At 58.3% G+C, this 20280-nt stretch overlaps 1 protein-coding gene across 2 annotated transcripts in view; it reads left to right on the forward strand.

The window, feature by feature from the left end:
- Nucleotides 1-5174: 5174 nt before the first annotated feature.
- The window catches only part of Kif26a (kinesin family member 26A), a 36711-nt gene continuing 21605 nt past the window's right edge, over nt 5175-20280 (forward strand). The window contains exons 1-3 of one of the 2 annotated variants that reach the window (XM_051196673.1): nt 5175-5367; nt 5687-5929; nt 16200-16625. In XM_051196673.1, the coding sequence (XP_051052630.1) occupies nt 5326-5367; nt 5687-5929; nt 16200-16625 (711 nt within the window). In that variant the 5' untranslated portion in view covers nt 5175-5325. The remainder of the gene's footprint in view (nt 5368-5686; nt 5930-16199; nt 16626-20280) is intronic. The other variant, XM_051196675.1, reaches the window with a different exon arrangement.

The following is a 20280-nucleotide window of genomic DNA, read 5'->3' on the forward strand; positions in this document are numbered from 1 at the left end:
TCTGAGCCCCTGGAAGAATGGTGGAATAATTAAGTGGGGAGGGAGGGACTGGCCCAGTGATCAGCAGGAGGATGCACACCACAGCAGTGGTCTGACCATGGTGGTCTCCCTGACAAGTCCTTAGCCCAGTGTCCCCCCCCCAGACCCTGGCCACTGTAGAGCTGACCACCCTCTACCTCTGTTTCTGTACCCCCCCCTTTTAGAATACTCTCAGTTAGAGTTTGCCTCCCCCTCCCCACCGCTCTCCTGAAGCCAGGCCATGGGGACAAAGAGGGCCAGGAGACAGCGAGAGCCATTGCTTAGGGTCCAGACTCCAGCCATCCAGCAAGCGGCTGGCTTCACCGCTTAGTCTGGGCTTCCTCTTGTGAAATGGGCTCACAAAGGCATCCTTTTCTAGCATCATGGTCAGGCTAAAGGAATGAAGATTGCTGTGTGGTGGCACTCATCCTCCGTCACTTTCCCAGCTTTCAGATGCCCCCTGAAGGTGATCCCTATTATCCCTGTGATTGTGGCAGCCTTTAACTAAGGTCATGTCCCTATGAACAGGGCTACCTTCACTGGCTTCCTCCACCCAGTAAGAGCAAACTCTCTATGGTTTTAGGATGGGAAGGCAGGGAGCCCAGTGAGCTATCATGTTGTGGGAGTGAGGGAAGATATCATGCATCCTGGAAAACAGGAAGACTTCCCCTTGTCTTACTGCTCTTGGAAGGCTTAGAATCTGCTGGTGCTGAATGGGGTTCTGGGATCATGGACCTCAGACTCAGACCCCTTAGTTCTGCCATCTGGACCACTCAATCTTTTTTTTTTTTTTTAAAACTTATTTTATGTATATGAGTGTTTTGTCTTCATGCATACCAGAAGAGACTGTCAGAACCCACTACAGAGGGTTGTGAGCCACCATGTAGGTGCTGGGGATTGAACTCAGGTACTCAGGTGCTCTTAACCCCTTTGTTCTGCTTATCTGGACCACCCAATCTTTTCCAGTATTTTTATTTAACTACTCAAACTGGGGATCAAAACAACCCATAAAGTTATTTGGGCATGGAGGCACATGCCTTTAACCCCAGCACTTGGGAGGCAGAGGCAGGCAGATCTCCATTGAGTTCAAGACCAGCCTGGTTTGCATGGTGAGCTTCAGGGCAGCCAGAACTACACAGTGAACCTGTCTCAAAAACAAATGAAACAAAACCCCAAACCCTCACGCAGTAGCATCAAGTGAAGCAAAAGCCCCTCCCTAGCGTCCGAGAGGCAATGCCTCCATTCCTTCTGTCTCTCTGGGGAAGAGCCAGGCCTCGATGAGCAGGCACCCCCCCAAGAGCCAGGCACCCCCCCAGGTATAGAGCAGAGGCCACACCGTCTGTCGCTGTACTACCTCTGTACAGCACCTAAACCATCATCCCAAGAGCCATCTGTTCCTACCTGAGGTTCATCCACTGTCCTTGGAGAGGAGTGGCTAGGACTGGCCATGTTGCATGCCCTGCCGGGGCTATATTTTCTAGTACCCACTCTGGGAGCCTGTCTAACTTACCCTTTGCCAGCTGCAAGCAGGTGCCCTTTCTTTTAAAGGTATGATGGGTGGTGGTGGAAGAACTGGTCTGTGCAATGCCAGGGCCTTCCAGAGAAGGAAGCACCACCAGCAGTTTGGGGGCCCAGAGCCCCGCATGCTCACTACAGGAACTTGACCACTGCAGCCTTCCTGAAATGTCTTGTCTTGTGTGTGGTCTGATTGGAAGCTGGGCTCTGCCAATTAATCCCGTGGAAGCTCCACTCAATTGCAGGAGCCCCCCCCCCCAGTTTAGTTCCCTTGGCCTAGATTTCCCTGGGGACAGCTCTGCCCAGGCCTCGACCTGGTAAATTAAATGTTAAAAACCCTTACAATGACTTTAATCAATCCACAGAGGTGGTGGATGGCCTCTTCCCAAGGTTCAGGGGCTTGGAGGAGATGGGATGGGGGGAGACAGGAGGGGTTTCCCTGAGTCCCCTGCCCCGGGGGAAGAGGAAGGAGAAAGTCTGATGTCTTATTAGTCTGGGTCCCCAAAATGGAGCTGAGAAGAAGGTCTCTATTCCTTTTATGGCTTGCCCTGATCTCTGTCCCAGACTAAGGGTGCCTATTGGGGTAGAAGAGCTCATAGCTCTTCTTGTTACTTTCCTGTTTGAAATCCGAGGGCTGTCATTGCTGGCATGCTCAAGGTGTTCAGACTAGCGTGTTGGAAGACACAGGGAATCTCTGGCTTGTCAAACTGAGACAAGGATGTCCAGCTGCGGGGGGTGGGGTGGGGTGAAACAAGGGACCCTAGAGCTGGAGGGCCTCCCGCTGAAGGAGTGAGGCGTGGAGGGTCAGGGTGTGTCAGCAGCCTAGATGTCTCCTTCCTGTACCTGGTGACCTTCCATGTTTCAGGTTCCTGTGCCTCTTGTTTTCAAAACTCTCTACCTGTAAAGACCTTCCCCGGAGGATCTAGGTTATTTAGGCAACATTTCACTACCCCCCCTCCACCCTGCCCAGATATCTTGATCCCACCCTCCACTCCCAGCCCAAGGCTTTGGAGTGCCAGAATTTGTGTCCAAGCAAAGCTGCTGGGTTGGGGAGCGAGGGTTCGAGTACTTGCCCCAGGCATGGGTGCCTCGGAGCATGGGCAGTGCAGAGAGCACGGGTCATCTGCCTGAGTGTTTTCTGAAGCCCGGACACCAAGCCGCCTAGGACAGGACAGTGTGAAGCTGGAACGATGCCCCTTATCTGCAGAGGTTTCTAGGAGCCCAACTTGGTCGTGGTGCCCCCGCCCAGCGCCAGAGCCCACTTGATAAGGTCCTGGAGTCTTGGGGCATGGAAGGCGGTTAGGTGCGGACCTAGGAGGTCTTGGTCCCCGGTTCTCCGCTACACACCACTCCCCAACTCGGGTCCGCGTGTCCGGCTCGCCGCCCGGGCTGAGGGGGCGCTGTCGGCGCGGGCGGGCGGGCGGGGCTGGAGCGCGCTCGCGCGCGGTGCGGAGCAAGCGCAGGGCTGGGGGGCGCCGGCCGCCGAGGACTAGGGGCTTGGTGGGCGGCCTGCGCCGTGCGGGGCTCGGCGACGGCGGGCGCGCGGCCAGGGAGCGCGCGGGCGGGGTGGCTGCGGCGGCAGCGGGAGACGCTCGGGGCCGCTGCTCACGGTCCACTCCTCCATGGCGCTGCCGGGGTCCCCAGAGCCGCCCCGCGGCGCGCCCCGCAAGGTTCCAAGCCTGCTGGAGATGGGGGCGCTCTGCCTGGACTCGGACATCATCCTGGGTTTCACCAGTCACCTCCTGCGGCGGCGAGGCAAGGTGAGGGCTGGCGGGGCCCGGGCTGGCAGCGGTGACGCTGTCCCGCGACTTTGCCGCGCAGCACTGGGAAACGCGGCAGGTCCCGGGCGGAGTCCGGCATGTCGCATGGAGACTGCACTTTCCCGTGTTGGTGCTGCTTGATTCTTGCGCTGGGACCCGAGCTTTGAGCAGCGGTCACCCGGGGAGAAGAGCGTAGCGTAGCGCAGAGATCCCGGTTCTCACCTTGCGGGGGTGGGCAGGAAAAGGCCAGGGAGCAGGTGATCTGAGTTTCTGGGGTGATTCCAGTTGCTTGGTGCATCCCGGCGTCTTGCGGGGCTGTGTTTTTGTGTCCTCTGGGAACTCGAGTGTAGAGTATGCTTCCCGAAGAGCCGCGCTGGTGCAGGGAAGTGAAGTTGCGGGTGTGGCCCATCAGGAGCGCAGGGCCTGGGTTCCGGGTGATGCTTCTGGGTGTGCGTGTGAGGAGCTAGGGAGAGAGTGTGTGTATGTGGGAGGGGTCGTCGATATAGATGTGTGAGCCTCCTAGGTCGCGGGTGTTTGTCTCAATGCTGTAGAGGGGCGGGATGACGCTGTTTGCAGGGCTTGCAGGGATGCCTTGGGGAGGGTGGTGCCTGAGGCTACCCAGATTCCAGGGTGGGCCCACGCCTGCTTGTCTTCCTTTGCAAAGCTGAGAAGAGGAAGTAAAGGTCCTGGAGGTTTGGGCGTCGCAGAAACCCAAATGGGGAGCCCGTTCCCAGCTTATTTATGACTCCCCATCGTGTTTACACTCTTCAGTAGCCGATGACCTGGGAAACCGGGTCATCCATCCCACTCTTGGCCAATAGTGCTTAGGAGTGGAGGGCTAAGTAAGCAGGTGTGGGGGGGAGAGTTAAGCGGAAATGAGGCGCTGGACAGACCCTATACTGTGCGAAGGTCTAACTGCGAAGGTCTAGGAATGTCTGGCCAGGGTCTTTCCTTGATTCATCCTGGCTCAGCTGTCCTAGGTCTCAGACTAAAGGGGAAAGCCCTACGTTCAAACGCGAGTAACCCTGTGCGCACGATGGCCGGCAGGTGGCGCTTGTGTCACGGGGAGCCCCTCCGCAGCTTCCATCGAGCTCCTATCTGGGGTTTCGGACTGATCTGGAGTTGAGGCCTGAGCCCGGGTGACCTCAGATAGCAGTGACATTTGGGGTCTGACTTGGGCGAGAGCAACTGGTCGCTGGGGAAGCGTGGGAGACCTCCAGGTCGGAGACAAACAGGCAATTAATTCCGGAGCTAACTTCCCATCTGCCAGGCCTGCTGACAACAGGGCCAGCACACCCCCAGGGCCAGCCGCACGGCTTCCTCCCACTTCCCAGGCGGCGCAGCGTGCAATCCACTTTCAGGCACACACGCGGCAGCCAAGATACTTCGAGACAGCTCCTAGCCGCACACTGGATTTCTTGAGACGCAGACCCTCACCCACGCGAGACAGTTGGAGCCAAAGGGTGCACTGGGGGGTGCTGGGGAAGCTGTAGGCTGGGGTCCAGCCCCTTCCGCTACTCCACAGTCTTCACCCCCACTTCCTTGCTCTGCGATCTTGGGCAAAAGCTTCAGTTTTCCCGCTCGCAAAGTGAGTGAAGAGAGGGTTGGGTGCTTCCCAGGAGGCGCGCAGACCCCATCGTTGTTCAGGAGGGACACAGGCGCATGCGTGTGCGTTACTAGTGTCTCAGCAGCCCCCATCGCCCCTCCCCCGTCAGCACTCACCTAACAGGTTGGGGTCCTAGCGGTGGGCGTGGCCGCAAGGAGGAGCAGGACCCCCGCCCACCTGGCTCTGCCCAGGGTGGGGGCGGCGCTCTGGCGTCCCGCCCCCTTCCCTCCCTCTACGGGCCTTGGCCCGCCCCCGCCCCCGCCCAGCCTGTCCCGGAGCAAGCCTGCGGCGGCCACAGCACACTCTCTACCACTCGTCTGCTCAACCAACTTCAGAGCAGCCGACCGGACCATGGGGGTGCCCCCGGGGCGGATCACGTAGCCACTGCGCCCCGAGAGCCAGCGCTCCCTTTCCTGCGTCCGGGCCATGGTCGGCCGCGGCGCCTCCTTGTGTGCGGTGCAGCCCACGGTACTCAAGGCTGGGCAAGGAACGGGCGGCTGGGACCGGCGGGCACCGGGTTCAGAGCCCTGGACAACAAGGATGCTTGAGGGGCGTGCGGCGCCCTCTAGGGGTGGGACCTGGAGCGGAGCGCGGCGGGGGACCCCTGGGCGCCCGGCTGGGGTTTCTTCGGCGGGGAACTCTGGCGTTGCACCCAGCGCCTTAACTTTTGCGAGAGCGTGGCTTTAGGGGCGTGAGCGCCCGGGATTGGAGTCGGCCGCGTGGAGTCTGCAGTGGCGCCGCCCAAAGGCTTGGGTTTACTGTTCCTTCTCCCCCGCCCCCCCTGCAGGTAGCCGAGTGTGGCCCGGCTCGAGAGCCCCAGCCGCTAGAGGTATCTCCGCGCAAAAGGTTGCCCGCCGGGCTCGACCAAGACCCATGCAGCAGCCGCCCTGCTCCGGAGGGCGCCGGGGCCAGCGCAGAGCAGGGCCACTCGGCTGGTGGGGGTGGCTGGTGCCGCCACTGCCATACGAAGCTCGTGGAGCTCAAACGACAGGCATGGAAGTTGGTCAGCGGGCCCGGGACTCCCCTCCGGGTAAGTGACCCTCCTTCAGGCCGCGTCTCAGACAAGGCAGAGCTGGAACTTGGGAGAGTTTGGGGCTGGGGCTTGCAGCATGGCGGGTTCAACGTGGCCCTCTTGTCTTACCCAGGTTCCCAGTCTGCAAGATTGTATGTTGGTGCACCTCACCGTAGGGGGTCCTGCCGCATGTCACAGGGAGTTGGGCAGATCTCTTTCCTAGCTACAGATGCCCCATAGCTGGAGCCGTAGTATTTAGGAGGGGTAGACAAGGGGAAGGCAGGGGCTTCACTCAGGGCAGGGCTTGGTATGGTGTGGCCTTTGGGCACCTGGACATTGGCATGCCTGTGTACATAGGTATGAAGGTTGAGAGAGTGGCCCCTTCTGAAGCTGTGGGGTCCTTGCTCACACTTGCCCAGCGTCTGTCATGAGCCTGTGTCCTGGCCTGGATCTCTGTGTCTTGGGCCTAGGCCTGCTGTGTGGGTATTGAGTCTCTGGGTTTCCCAGGCTTCAGCCTCGCGGGCAAGTGCTGATGGGAGAGGAGTCTACTGGGCTTTCCGGCCAGTCTTGCCAGACTTGTAAAGAGCAGGAGCATTGTTCAGGGAACAATGGTCCCTGGAAGTGTGCAAGGCAGGGGTGTGGGGTCTCCACAGGAAGTTGCTCCTGACCTTCAGCCTTGGTGAAGGAGTCCCTGGGAAGCGACTGAAATCCCCATCCCGTACAGATACAGCCCTCCCAGCAGTGCTGAGGTTGGGGTGAGACCCAGAATTCCCTGCGGGCAGGGGCAGATATGTGGTGGGTGCCAGTCAGGTGTGTCTGTTCTGGGCACCTGTCGGGTCTCTCCTGGCATTGTCTAGGGTGGGGATGTCACAGTCTCTCAGGCCTGTATGGAGTGTGACTGACCGCGGGTGTGGTTTGGCCTTTGTCAGTGGCAGCCAGCCTTTGCCGTGCTCTGCACAGCCTGGATCTTAGCTTTAAAAAGCCAGGAAGCCTGGAGGATGCCAGAGAGGGCTCTTGGGTTGTGCTCCTGAGGCCCATCCGGCAGCAAGCTGATGTGGGAGCAGATGTGTACCCACTCCCGGAGTAGGACTTTGCTGAGTGCTGCTGCCTAGGCCCCAGGCTGACTGGCTGTTGGTGGGTGGAGCCCTGGTAAAGAAAGCGGCAGCCACGGTAGTGAACTGGTAGAGTTGAGAGCCCAGCCCCGTGGAGGTCTGTGGCCTCTCCCTGCAGACACTGCCCTCCCTGCCCAAGCTCCCGGGTGGTCGGTGCAAGCTGCCCCTCCACACTGAGGCTGCTTGTGCTAGCCTGGGTCTGATGGGCTGACCAGGGTGCTGGCCAGGGCTTTGTGTGGCTTTGAGCCCCTCCTCTGTTCCCTCTTGTCTCCCAGGGTGGCCTTGATCCACCCTGGGAACCCTGTCTCACCTGTGCAGTGCTGTGCACAGGACAGGAAGACTCTGCCATCCATTTCTCTGCAGAGAAAATCGAAAGCCCTGGGTCACAGGTGTTGGACCAGCAGCCCAGGATCTCAATAGGTGCCGTTGTCCTGTTAGCAGTGCAGGCCAGGCCCTTCCCAGAGTTCACAGGGAGCTGCAGCTGTAGCCCTCCATTAACCCCACACACACACACACACACACACACACACACACACACACACACACACACACACGACCCGCTTTTGAGGTGGGAGGAAGCCCACTGAAGGGCAGATGGGGGACACTGTGATTGCCACCTGTGGGTGGGCTCCATAGCTCTATTTTCCAAGGCCAGGATGATGCTAAGAATTTAGGGTGCAGAGCTAGGATCCCCCGAGGGGTCTATTTCTAATTTTGCTAATGGACAGCAGTATACAGCTTACAGAGAAGTCTGCCCAAATCTCACACCTACCTCCATGGTTCTTAGAGCAGGCATGAGGCCTGTTAGGCTCTCACTGCTGGTCAGGGGTCGAAGCTGGGACCCTTAGAGTCCTTGGCTTGGGGGTCCCTGTCTAATGCAGTATTAGAAGGCACTGTGGGGTCAAGGGAGCAGCCTGGTGGCATGTTGCTCCCTAGTCATCCTGTGTCCCCACTAACTTCCGGCCCACCTTTCTGCCAGCAGGCAGTTATGCGCCTGGCCGGTGCTGCGAGAGCCCTTGGCTCCGTGTCCTCTGTCACACTCTGTCACACTCGTCACCTTATGCCTTCTTCACAGGTCTGTAGAACGGTATTGGGTGAGCTGTGTTTCTGAGGTGGCCTTGAGGGTCACCTTCATTCTGGTCCTTTGGGTTGTCATGGCTGTCGGGTGCCGCCACCCTGCTGTGGTGCCTGTCAGGCATTCCTGCCGGTGAGATCCGGCTGGGGCTGGTCACAGTGCCTTCCATCTGAGAGCCAAAGCCCAGGCCTCATTTTCCCCTGCTGCCCTCCAGGCCCGTCTTCCTGTCCACTTCTGTTGCAGTGAGGTGGCCACAAAGCTCCAGCAGGTCCCTTCCTTCGCTGTCCCAGCCCAGAGTACCAGGAGCTGTGCCAGCTTATGAAGAAGTCCCGGTCACACGGAAATGCTTGTTAAACAACTGGGTGACTAGACTTTTCCTCTCGTACCTCATGGGTGGTCACCCTGAGGCCGCCGGGCGTTCTCTCTGTGTGTCCCTAAGGTGATGCCTCCCGCCCCCAGGCGAGGGTGCCCCTTCTCCCCTGTAAAGGGTGTCACCCCACATGCTGCCCTAGAGTTATGCAGAGGCGGTGACTCTTCCTGGGTTAGTTAGTGACATTCTTTTAGACTGTCAATACTGGAGCTGAATTAATGATTCCCCAGCAGGAAAATGATTGACTCTCAGTTAGGTCTTGCGGGCCTCCTGCTCATCCAGCCAGAGTTTCACCCTATTTACCCCCCCCCCCCCCAGGCCCTTGTCCCTTTGCGGTGGCCTGTGCCTGGCTGAGTGGAGCTGTAAACAAGGCTGCCTGTTCTTCTGTAGCTCCCATTCCCATGCAGCCCCTGATGCGTTGTTTTGGTTCTGGAGTCTCTCCGCCCACAGGAGCCCACCCTTGAGGGTCAGGGTCCATCCGGGGGCTTCCTGTCCTCCCTGTGGCCTGGCCTCACTGGCTTGGTAATGTGCTAATATGTCACGGCACCGTCTGCGGGCATGCCTTGGCCCTTTCTTAGTGTGCCACCTTCTACTTGGAGTAGGGGCCATGCATGCTCTGGCTGCACAGTTCCCAGCTCCGATTGCGTTGTGACTTGCAATGTAAGGCCATGCTCGCCCACAACGGCTGTGGCCCTGGACGATCTGGACTGAGGCTGGTTCCTCCGATCGGAAGTTGCTCCCTGGGACTGCTAGCGGTTTCCCCCACCCCTGTAGGCTGCCCTCTTCCCTGACGTCTGGAGCCAGGCCCAGTGCTTGCCTGGGGCCTTTCAGGGTGGGGCCCTGGCGTCAGCAATGTTTCCCAGCTGAGCCCAGGTGTCAGCTAGGGGAGGTGTGAGAGGGGCTGGCGTTCCCTGGGGCTGGCTGGCAGGAGATGAGGTGACTCAGCATCGAGGTGTCTACCGCGGGGCCTGACTGGAGGTGCTCAGAGATCCATACTATTCTGGGGTCCAGGCGGGACCAGGAGGACCCTGGTAGCTCCAGCCTTTGCCTCCAGGATCTGTGGTTCCCTGGATTGGCTTCCCTGTGTCTCATGTATGTCCTTCACTCAGTGTGGGGCAATGAATAGGTCTATTACAGGGTGCATCTTACCAGTTTTGCTGGCCTGGGGTTTCAGGCATGGGGGGAGGGTGGCACTTGGAGAAGGACTTAGGTTTAAGGGGGTTATTCTTTGCAATCTGAACTTCTGCTGGGGCACTGTTGGAATGTCTATTGTTCATGCCTGGGGTGCCCAGTACAAGCTTCATGTCCTTAGGGGTGTGTGTGTGTGTGTGTGTGTGTGTGTGTGTGCGCGCGTGCGTGCGCGTGTATGTATGCGTGTGTATGTGTGTCTGTGTGCATATCTTGTGCCAGGAAGACTGTCTTCCACACAAGAAGCTCATAAGCAAGAACTGAGGAGTAATCAGGGTCCTCAGTGCCCTCTCCTGAGAGGTGCCAGTATGGGGGCGGGGAGGCTGTGTAGGACCCCACACACACACACACTTTGAGTGGTGGCTCAGTCAAACTGAAGGGCCTTGCAACAGTTTGGAGTAGGTAGGGTTTCCCGAAACCTCCTCCTGGGGTCCTGTGAGGGCCTTGTAGGTGGAAGAGAGGGGAACTGGTTCTTGTCTAAAATAGCGATGGCTTCGTCACTGCCAGGAAGCTCCCGGTAGATTTGTCCCACTTAGACAGCCAGCCTCATGAGACTGTTCTCTTGGGAAGTCCCTGCGTGTCCATGTCGCCCTATCTATGTCCTTGTCACCTCGTTTTGTTTTAGTTTACATTGGGTAGCTCCTGGAAGCTGCCACGCGCTCTTTGTGTTCAAGGCCCTGAGCCAGTAAGCGGGACCTCAGAGCTGAGCATGCCCTGGCCTAGCTTCACTTTTTATTTGGTTCACAGAACCGGGAACTTGAGCAGTGCAGGGCGAATGGGCCAGACTGGCCTGGCCCTGTGGGTCCCTGCTGGCAGCCGGAGGGTGGTCTGGTCCCTCTGCTGCTGCTGAGTTCAGCGTTTCCGTCCTACTGGAGTAAGCAGGGGACAAGGGGAACCTGCAGCAGGACCCAGAGGCCTTAGTTTGCCCATCTCTTCCTTTAAAGCCCAAAGTTCCCATTTGGTTTGGGAACCCTTGCCATGTTGCACTGTAGTGCATGTGAACGCACTGTACCTTAATCCAGGACGTGGTCTCTTCGATGACAGCCTCTGTGGTCAGGAAGCCAAAGGCAGGTTTTGGGCATCTGGTGCCCTGTGAGAGGCCCCCAGCCTTGTCTTGTCCCTGCCCTGTGGTAGCACCCTGCTGGGAGAGGGGGTGGGCGGGCTTTATAGGTCATTGTGTTAGTGGATTTATAGTCCTGTGTGGCCCAGGGCCTGGCCTGGTGCTGGCTGGGTCTGGACTTAGATGGATGTTTCTACAGACTGCTTGCTTTGACCTCTGACTCCGGCAGCCCCAGCCGCCTCCTGTTTCCGGGTGGAGCGTGCCACGCTGGATCTTGTATCAGGGGCCTGGCCTGCTGGATAGGCTGCTCTCCATCTTGTTGTCCCAGCTCATGGCCCCAGCACAGCGCAGCCTCTCGGCAGCCACGGACCCCTTCCTGTCAGTTTCATAAGCTCAGCCCGTGTGGAACCCCAGAGACTGTCCTAAAGCCAACTCAGTGTTTCTGCTTTTTCATGGAACCGTAGGGCCTGTCTTTCTCTGGTCAGACTCTCTCCAATTCTCCCATGCCTGCTTCCACAGGAGGAAGCACCCAAGTCTGCCCTTGCTTTTGATCCCAGACCCAGAAATCTGGTAGTCCTGAGGCCGAGGTGGGCCCCCTTAATAAAAGGTGGCCAGCCGGGAGATGGGAAGGGGTTAGGCCTGGGAGTGGGGACCTCGAGTTGCTGCTTTAGCTCTGCTTCTCAGGCTGTGTGACAGTCTGAGGTAAGTGTCTCAGTTTTTATGGTCTTGTTAAGGAGGGCTTATCTGTAGAGGTAGAGGTGGAATGGAAGGGCTTTGTCAAGTGGGGGGTGTTGGATTCTGGATGATACCAGGATAGTAGCCTGCCCATCGGTTCACTTTTCTGGCGTGGTGGATGGGCAGAGAGGGGGCTGGTCCAACCTGGCAGGAGGGTTGGGCTTGATGCTATGGGAGGGCAACTCTTATGGGGTCAGAACCCTCCTTTTCTATAAGTACCCTAAGAGCTGGTGTGGAGGAGAGCTGGGTGTGTGGAAAGGCGAGAGCATCCCGGCCTGCTACTAGCGGCCAGGACCAGCACGCAGGCTACAGACCTTCGTGCATGCAGTCATCCAGGCCACTTTTCCTGTCTGGTAAGAGAGGAGATGGAGTAGGACACAACTTGCTAAAGGCAGCAAAGCTGGCTGAGCTTCTCCTCTGCCTTCGCCTCCAGTCTGTGTCCTTGAGCAAAGTGCCCAGGGCCTGGAGGGCAGGCAGCTCTGGGCAGGTGAGTACAGCCGCTTCTGCAGGTAGGAAACAAACCGATAGGGGGATGTTGCTGGGGCAACCAGAAACTAGACATCGGAGCTACGGGGGAGACATGCCTGAGGCTCATGCAGACTGCCATAGGTGGAGGACAGGGTTGGGGACCAGTAAGGTGGCAGTTCTACAGGGTGACGGGAACAGAGCTGTACTCACACCCCGGGGCCGTGGCTGGGCTTTGGGTTGTCCCAAGAAAGCTTTGCTGAGAGCTGCATGTGCCCACAGGAATGTGCCTGTGATCTAGTCCAGGACTCTCCGTTAGCCTGTTGGAGGGGGTAACGGGTGGGGCCATCCGTGGCCACCTGCAGGCTGTGGTCTCTAGCTGTCTGCCTCCCTAGATAGAGCAGGGGCCTGATTCAGTCTGTGTGTCCCCCTCCAGCTGGTTACTGGTGAATTTCATCTTTGGGCCCCAGCTGTCCCTAGAGGTACCAGCAAACCCTCCTGTAGCCCACCTGCAGGAGGCGGGCTACCCTAACCTGGCAGTGTGAACCTGTTACAGCCTCAGGAGATGCTTTGCTGCCTTGTGGTCCACTGGGGAAACTGAGGCACGGGGCTTTGTGCTTGGACTAGTGATGATAGCCTCTGAGTCAGAGAGTGTGTTTTATGCCCTTTCAGGTGGAGTCCTGACTAGCCACTGTGTCCCCACAGTTGAGGCTGTTGGTGTCCCCTGGGTCTCTAGCAGCCTGTGGGTTCTTCGTGGAGAACAGGGCAGCTATTGAGGGAGAGGGTAAGCTGTCAATGAGTGGGTCTGTCCTGAGTCACCCAGCTGGCCTGTTCCTGGCATGGGGCTATGGGTGGCGTGCCGGTCAGTGCTGGGTGGGCTGGGCTATAGGTTGATAAGATGGAGAGCCCAGATCTCTAGTGAGTTCCCTGAGAGGGCGGGGGACCAGGGCAGCCTGGGCGTGCCTGCCAGTTTCCAGGTTGGAAAATTGAGCCCTGGACCACTCTGCCAGGCCGCACGAGACACAGGAATGTCCTCCACAGCAGGTCACTGGGAGCCCCTTCCTGGATCTGTTGTCAACTCCGGAAACAGTTGCTGTACGGGGTCATAGCCCAGAATGCTTTGTTCGGGAAGGAAGGGAGGTTGAGGTAGCAGGCTCTGCAGTCATGGGGCCCTCATACTTGGTGGTGCTGTCGGGTGGGGGTGGGGATGCCAGGGTGTCAGGCATGTAAGCACTGTTTGGCTTCTCATTGGCCCTACCGTGGGTGCTGGGATCCGCTTAGCAGAGATGGATGATTGGCAGGACTCAGAGGGTCTCGCATGGCAAGCTAAGGCAGAACTGGGAGCAAGATCCTCCAAGCTCCCACTGGCTGGGGAAGGGCAGTTCGTTTTCCCTGGCCCCTGTGTGAAGCTTGACCAGTGCTGAAGCCTGGGCACGGCCTTTCATTCTCACAGGAGAAAATGGAAGGGTTACTTAAAGCAACTCGCAGACCCCAGAAACAAAATAAAAACCGAAAAGTCATCATTTTAAAACAGGGAGGTGCCCTAAAACCCGCCGCGTGATGGGTGGGTTGTGCACAGTGCTAAATTGAATCAAATTAAGAAAAATACTTTCCAAACACAAGTAAAATATCTGTTTAACTAGACCATAAAGCGGAAATTAAAAGTAATATTTTGTAGTGGAGTAATTACTGTCTATCTGAAAGCAATGGATTCCGGAGGTAACAGGCCCAGTGGCCAGGGGATTCTGAGTTAAAATCCTGAACCTGGGCCCAGGGTCCTTGGGTGCTTGGGCTCCTGGACACTGTGAGCTGCTGGAGTAGCTGGGAAAGGAGGTCATGGCAGAGAGGGTTCAGACAGCTCCTCCTGGACTCAAGCTCTGTGTGCTGAGCCTCTCACAGCTAAAGGAAATTCAAGCAAGCAGAGTTTGCTGGTGGCTGCTGAGGGGGCAGGGCAGGGGAAGCTGGTGGCCCTGCCCCAGGCCTTTGGTCTGGGGGCCTTGCAGGGAACAGCAGGTGGGGGGGGAGGGGGGAGGGATGACACCTCTCCAGAGCCCTGACGGTACTGTGGGAAGCCAGTCTCTACTCCCTCTCCTCTGGTCTCCCAGTGGGCCGCCAAACAAGGAGGTCTTGGGTCTCCCCGAGTGGGCTGTGTGGTTCCGAATGACCCAGCTGCACAGCACGGTGGTCCCACCCCTGCAGCTTAGCATATCTGAGCACTTGGTTACCCCAGCAGTCTGCTCCTGTCTCTAGCGTGATCAAGGCAGGAAAGGTGGCTTTTAGCTGGGTCCAACTGTCAGGTTCTCCTGGGGGTGGGGGGTGGGGGGTAGAGGGAACTTACTCACTTGTTTGACCCTAACCTGGGCCTTGGCCAAGGGTTCTGGTCCTAGTAGGGCTTGTGCAACAAGACCAGGGGTGCAGGGCAGCTGTTGAGAGGTACCTTGTCCAAGATGCGCGGTACTGACGGCACAGCTGGGCAGTGGGGGTCTGGGCCCTTCTGGTCCCTGCCCAGTGCCCGGAGCACCCGGGCGTCTCTTCCACTCTCTGCCTAGCTGTGTAGGTGGGGGTTGGTGTGTTCTCTCCCTCTCTGCTCCACCCTTTGGCTTTAGCCTCCTGCTGTGGGGGTGAAGGGGATTGTTTCAGGGGCTGTGGCCCCTGGACAGGCAGAGGCCTCCAGGCCTGTTCAGAGAGCCCAGAACAAAGGGTGGCTGGGCCTGGATTCTAGGCTGGAGCTGGGGCTGGACGGCCCCTTTCAAGCTGAGCTAATGGCTGCCACAGGACACACTTCCTTCCCTCTGCAGCCTCCTGCTGAGTGGAAAATTAGTGTATGAGAACCAGACTGGAAACAGGCCTGGCCACCCCTGCCTGGGGCTGGGTCTTTGGCTGGAATCACCCCATCCCTACCCTCACCCTTGTTTCATCTCTGGGGGCCTCTCTTGCCCCTGGAGGGCTCTCTGTATGCTTGAGCCTGGTGCTTTTCAGGGGCATCAGCTAATGGGGCCCTGGTCTGCCAGGCACTTCTCAGCCTGGAAACCACCCAGATTTATGAAGTCATCCATAAATCAGGCAGCTGGGGCTGGCGGGGGTTACTCTTTGATCTGCCATGGGCTCGGAGTGGAAATGGGGCCAAGGAAGAAAGGCCTTAGTCAGGTTAGCCCCCTTGCCTCTCTCCATTCAGGCCGCCTTGGCCACAGCCTTCGGCACTTTGACCTTCCCAGGCATTGTGGGCACAGGTGGCCAGCCCCTGGGCACACTCAGGGAACAGGCATTTCTGGATTAAATGAGACACTTTTGTGGGGTGGCTGACCTCAGTCCCCTAGTCTGAGAAATGGGTGTATCTGGGGAGGCTGTGGTGGCAGCTGTATTGGAGTCAGGCTTTTCAAGGAAGCCCTTGGAACCTGGGGACAGAATGGTCAGCTTGCTGTAAGGAACTGACTGAAAGTAGGCAGAAGGAACCCAGAGCTGGGGCTGATGGAGTGGACAGTTGAGAAATGATCCCGGGCTCTGATCAGGGTGACAGCTACAGACGGAGTAATGTTTGTTGAAGGGGCTGTAATGCTTGGGGCTGGCCCAGGTGAGCAAGGGATTGGCTCAGGGGATGTGTTTTGCCTCTGGTGAGGTCACTCTGAGACCAACCATCCATCCCCAGTCTCTCTGTGGGAGAGTTGCCCCCATAGAGGAAGGCGTGTCTCTTCGGGGAGGTATTGCCCCCGAATACCCTCCCTCTGGGTGGGGATCTTATCCTCCTGACCTACAGTTCCCTTGGGGCCCCTGAGTATCCCTAGCTTGGGACATGGAGCCATGGCATCCCAGCTGCTCTCAGGGCCAGGGATGACCACCCTCGCTCTGGGGACTTTGCCACCCACAGTACTACCCTATTTCCGTGCTCCCGGCTCTGCCGGCTGGAGACTGCAAAGACAGGGAGATGGTGTGAGCCCCTGCCCCAGAGAAAGCTCGGGAAGGGAGCTCTGGAGGCCTCTTCTCATAGCCTCCTGCCAGGCCCTGGACCAGTGCCTTTACCCACAAGCTGGTTGTCGGGGAGCTACACATGTATCTTATTAGCTGTGAACCAGCGTGGTTAATGACGGTGAGGCAGTGGGTTGGCTGTCAAGGGCACAGGCAACCTCCTATTAACTCTGGTAATTATCTTCCTGCTGGGCTCATGCGGATGAAATAGTTTGGGCCATGATAATGTTATGGATGGTGTTGCACCGGCTACAGCGTGAGCTGGGGTGGGGGCCTCCCTGTGGACCTGCGTGCTGACTGCTGTCCCTTGCCGTCCTCAGGACCCTTGCCTCTCTACTCTGCTTCTTGACAAGCTCCCGGCTTCTGGGGTTCAGCCGGCGTGCCGCCCTGACACCGAGAGTCGCTGTGACGTATGTACCACACACCTTCATCAGCTCACACGGGAAGCCCTGCGCCTGTTACAGGCCCCCGCCAGCCATGAAGACCCTGATGCTTCCCGAGGAGGCCTTGTGGCTCCCAGCCCCAGGGACCCACCTGGACCAGTGGGCCTCACAGGGAAGCAGCTCCCCGTGGGACCTGACAGGAAGAAGGCAACAGCTTGGCCACCGGGCCCCAGCGTCCAGGTGTCCGTGGCCCCTGCAGGCCTTGGAGGAGCACTGAGCACAGTCACCATCCAGGCCCAGCAGTGCCTTGAAGGCGTGTGGAGTCTGTCAAGAGTCAACAGCTTCTTGCCGCCCACCTGCCTGGTGAGTGCTCTGGGTAGGTGGACTGACATACTTTTGGGCTCCTGACCACATCTGGTGCTGTGTAGCATGGTGCTGGCGGGGCAAACCCAGGAAAGGCAGGGATGCTTCTGGCGAGCTTGCTTCTCATATCATCTGTGATGCTGTGGGCTGAAGGAGGAACCCGAGGTTCCCGGGAGGACCCTCATCTGTGCTTGGGTTTAGAGAGAATGTCTTCCTTTGGAGAGAGCCACCACGTCAGGCTGTCCTCGGGGGCCTAGATCGGGTGACAGAGCCTGGGGTACACGGTTGCTGGCAGTGACGTGTATAGGTTACAGGATGTCCTCTAGGCCTCCCCCTCTCACCTGAGAGCTCTGGGAGGGGCCTGGCGCCCCGTAATCCAGCCCTAAGTCCCTGTCTGGGGCATTGCCTGCATGAGTGCTTCTTGGAGTTTCCAGCTTTCCACCCCGTTCAAGGAATTCCAGCATGGCAGTTAAAAGAGCCTAGGGATGTCCTCGGGTGCTGGAAGGTGGGGCTTGGATTCAGGGGATGTAAGAGGTGACCTCTGACTGGGCCCTGGCGAGGACCTAATACCACAAGGGCACAGCCAGCACGCTACATGAGCCCTGCTTGACTTAGCCCAGGAGAATGATGCTGAGGCTCAGCCACCCTGCTCACTGAGGGCCCTCAGTGCCTAGCAGGGAGGGCAGTGTACTTTGCACTGTTGGTCTGAGTTCTCCCGGTGACCATAGTGGGAGGGAGGGATCCTCTGGCCAGGGAAGGTATAAATAGATCCACCAGGAATGAGGCAGGAGGAGGGGAGGTGAAGGGGGCAGGGGCAGGGGCAGGCTGTGTGGCTCATGTGTGCATGGCTGCTACATGAAGAAGCTGCCCTGCCCCTGTTGCTACCTGAAGCCCTGAGGGCAGAGGAGCTGTGGGTGTTTCCAAGGAGTTGTGCTTCTGTGGTAGAGTTTCAGATATGCATTCCAGGCGCATAGCAGCCAACCTTGCAGGCCTGGGGAGTTTGCAGAGCCCCTGGTGTGGACTGGTGGGCTCTCACCCTTGGTCTGTGTGTCTAGTGGCATTTCAAGGAGAGGGACCCCAGAGCCCCTGGGCAGTGTTGGTACAAACTCCCATGTAAGGAAGGCTCCTCCTGTTTTCTGACTGTAGGCCTCTCCGGGGAAGGTAAAACTTGTTGGCTGGACTTGTTCTCAGATGGGGTGTGTGCTGAGAATTCTACCCAAGCTGGAGCTGATCAGAGGTTGGTCTTTTGAGGCCATCGGTCCTTAGGGTTGGAGTGCCATGCTGATCGTAGCCCAGCACCCTTCCAGTCACTGTACTGAAGGGAGGCCAGCTGCTCTGTTCTCCTGAGGCTTTACCCAACAGCTGGGCTGCCTGAGCAATGGGGAACAGAACTCAGGTGTAGGGTACAGATGCTACTGACTGCTCAGATGAATTAATTAATTCCTAGAGGAGGTGGCATTGAGCTGGACCGCAAAGGAAGCCTAAGGTGATGCGTTCAAACCTAAGACACTGGTCCAAAGGAGTCTGGGTGCACTGATTGACTGGCCACAGCCTTAGGTCTGAACAGACATTGAGCCATCTCATGCTGATGGTCTGTGCTTTGGTGTAGTGGTTGGGAGGGCTGGGAAGGATGCTGGGGGGCTGGGGAGATGCTGGGGGGCTGGGAGGATGCTGGAGGGCTGGAGAGATGCTGGGGGCTGGGGAGGATGCTGGGGGGCTGGGGAGATGCTGGGGGCTGGGGAGATGCTGGGGGGGGCTGTGGAGATGCTGGGGGGCTGGGGAGATGCTGGGGGGCTGGGAGGATGCTGGAGGGCTGGAGAGATGCTGGGGGGCTGGAGAGATGCTGGGGGGCTGGAGAGATGCTGGGGGGCTGGGGAGGATGCTGGGGGGCTGGGGAGATGCTGGAGGGCTGGGGAGGATGCTGGGGGGCTGGAGAGATGCTGGGGGGCTGGGGAGATGCTGGGGGCTGGGGAGATGCTGGGGGCTGGGGAGATGCTGGGGGGCTGGAGAGATGCTGGGGGGCTGGAGAGATGCTGGGGGGCTGGGGAGATGCTGGGGGCTGGGGAGATGCTGGGGGCTGGGGAGATGCTGGGGGGCTGGGGAGATGCTGGGGGCTGGAGAGATGCTGGGGGGCTGGGGAGGATGCTGGGGGGCTGGGGAGATGCTGGGGGGCTGGAGAGATGCTGGAGGGCTGGGGAGGATGCTGGGGGGCTGGGGAGATGCTGGGGGCTGGAGAGATGCTGGGGGCTGGAGAGATGCTGGGGGCTGGAGAGATGCTGGGGGGCTGGGGAGATGCTGGGGGCTGGGGAGATGCTGGGGGGCTGGGGAGATGCTGGGGGCTGGGAGGATGCTGGGGGGCTGGGGAGATGCTGGGGGCTGGGAGGATGCTGGGGGGCTGGGGAGATGCTAGGGGGGGATTGGCCTTTAGTTAGGCAGGCCTGACTGTGGCCTGTATGGGATAAAATGTGGGCATTTAAGGGTCTCGCTCCTTATTTCATGGGCACATTGATTGTGTTTGGGAAGGTGGGAATGGATTTATAATTAGAGAACAGTCCTGGGAATCAATAGGGACATTATTAGAACCATAAATATGACGTTATGCTGTAGATGAGGCAGTGTCCCCCGAAGCAGGGCATCAATTGCTGATGATCAAGTAGTGCCTGAGCACTGGTATTAAACACTAGAGAGATGCACCGTGAATCTGTCACAGGCGGTCAGCGGCCTTGTAGAGCTGACTAGGTAGGTTGGTTCCTACAGGTGGGAAAGGCAGCCTGGCTCCCATCGTGGGGGTGAGGAGTGGAGGACCAGGTCTGGGTCCCCTGGACACTTTCATCTTGGCTGAGGTCAGAAGTAGGGGCTGACTCTGGCTAGACAGTTGGTCCTTCAAGAGGATAGTATAACCTATGTCTTCATAGAGTTCCTGGAAGGCCTGGAATGTTCTAGGTGCTATGGCTGAGAGCTGCTCTGGTCCCTTCATTTAGGTGTTATTGTGGCCCTGAGTTCCAGTGGAGTGAGGGGCTATTGGCCTACACAGCTTTAACCCAAGTCACAGCACATCGCATTTGGGTGTGGAGTCTGCCATGACAGGCGGTCCTCAGGGCACAGCTCCAGTGACATAAGCCTGCCCCATGGATGGGTGGCAGAGGCCACAGCTGTTGGCACTGGCATTTTTAGGTTGAAGGATGTCCTCCAGGTCTCCCCTCCCACCAGGGAGCCCTCTGAGGGCTTGACTCCCCTTAACCCTTGCTCAAAGAGGGGCCATTTCTTGACCATTTTGCCTGTGGAGCATCCAGCCATTACTCTGGAGCTCCCAGAGGGAACTATCCCTATTAGTGTTTCTTAGACCAGAGGTTCTCCACCTGTGGGTTGAAGGACCCTTTCACAGGGGTCACATACCAGATACTTATGATTCAAAACAGTAGCAAAGTTACAGTTAGGAAGAAATAGCAACAAAAATACTCTGAGGGTTGGGGTCAGCACAGCGTGAGGAACTGCTGAATAGACACAGCGTTAGGAAGGCTGAGAACCATTGGTCTAGACTGTCGGGTAGAGACAGCAGATGAGGATCACCTGCACATGCCGTCCGCCAGGGCCAGTCACGTGGCACCTGCACATGCTGTCCGCCAGGGCCAGTCGCGGAGCACCTGCACATGCC

Source organism: Phodopus roborovskii, unplaced genomic scaffold (genome assembly GCF_943737965.1).
Source record: "Phodopus roborovskii unplaced genomic scaffold, PHOROB, whole genome shotgun sequence".
Taxonomy (NCBI): domain Eukaryota; kingdom Metazoa; phylum Chordata; class Mammalia; order Rodentia; family Cricetidae; genus Phodopus; species Phodopus roborovskii.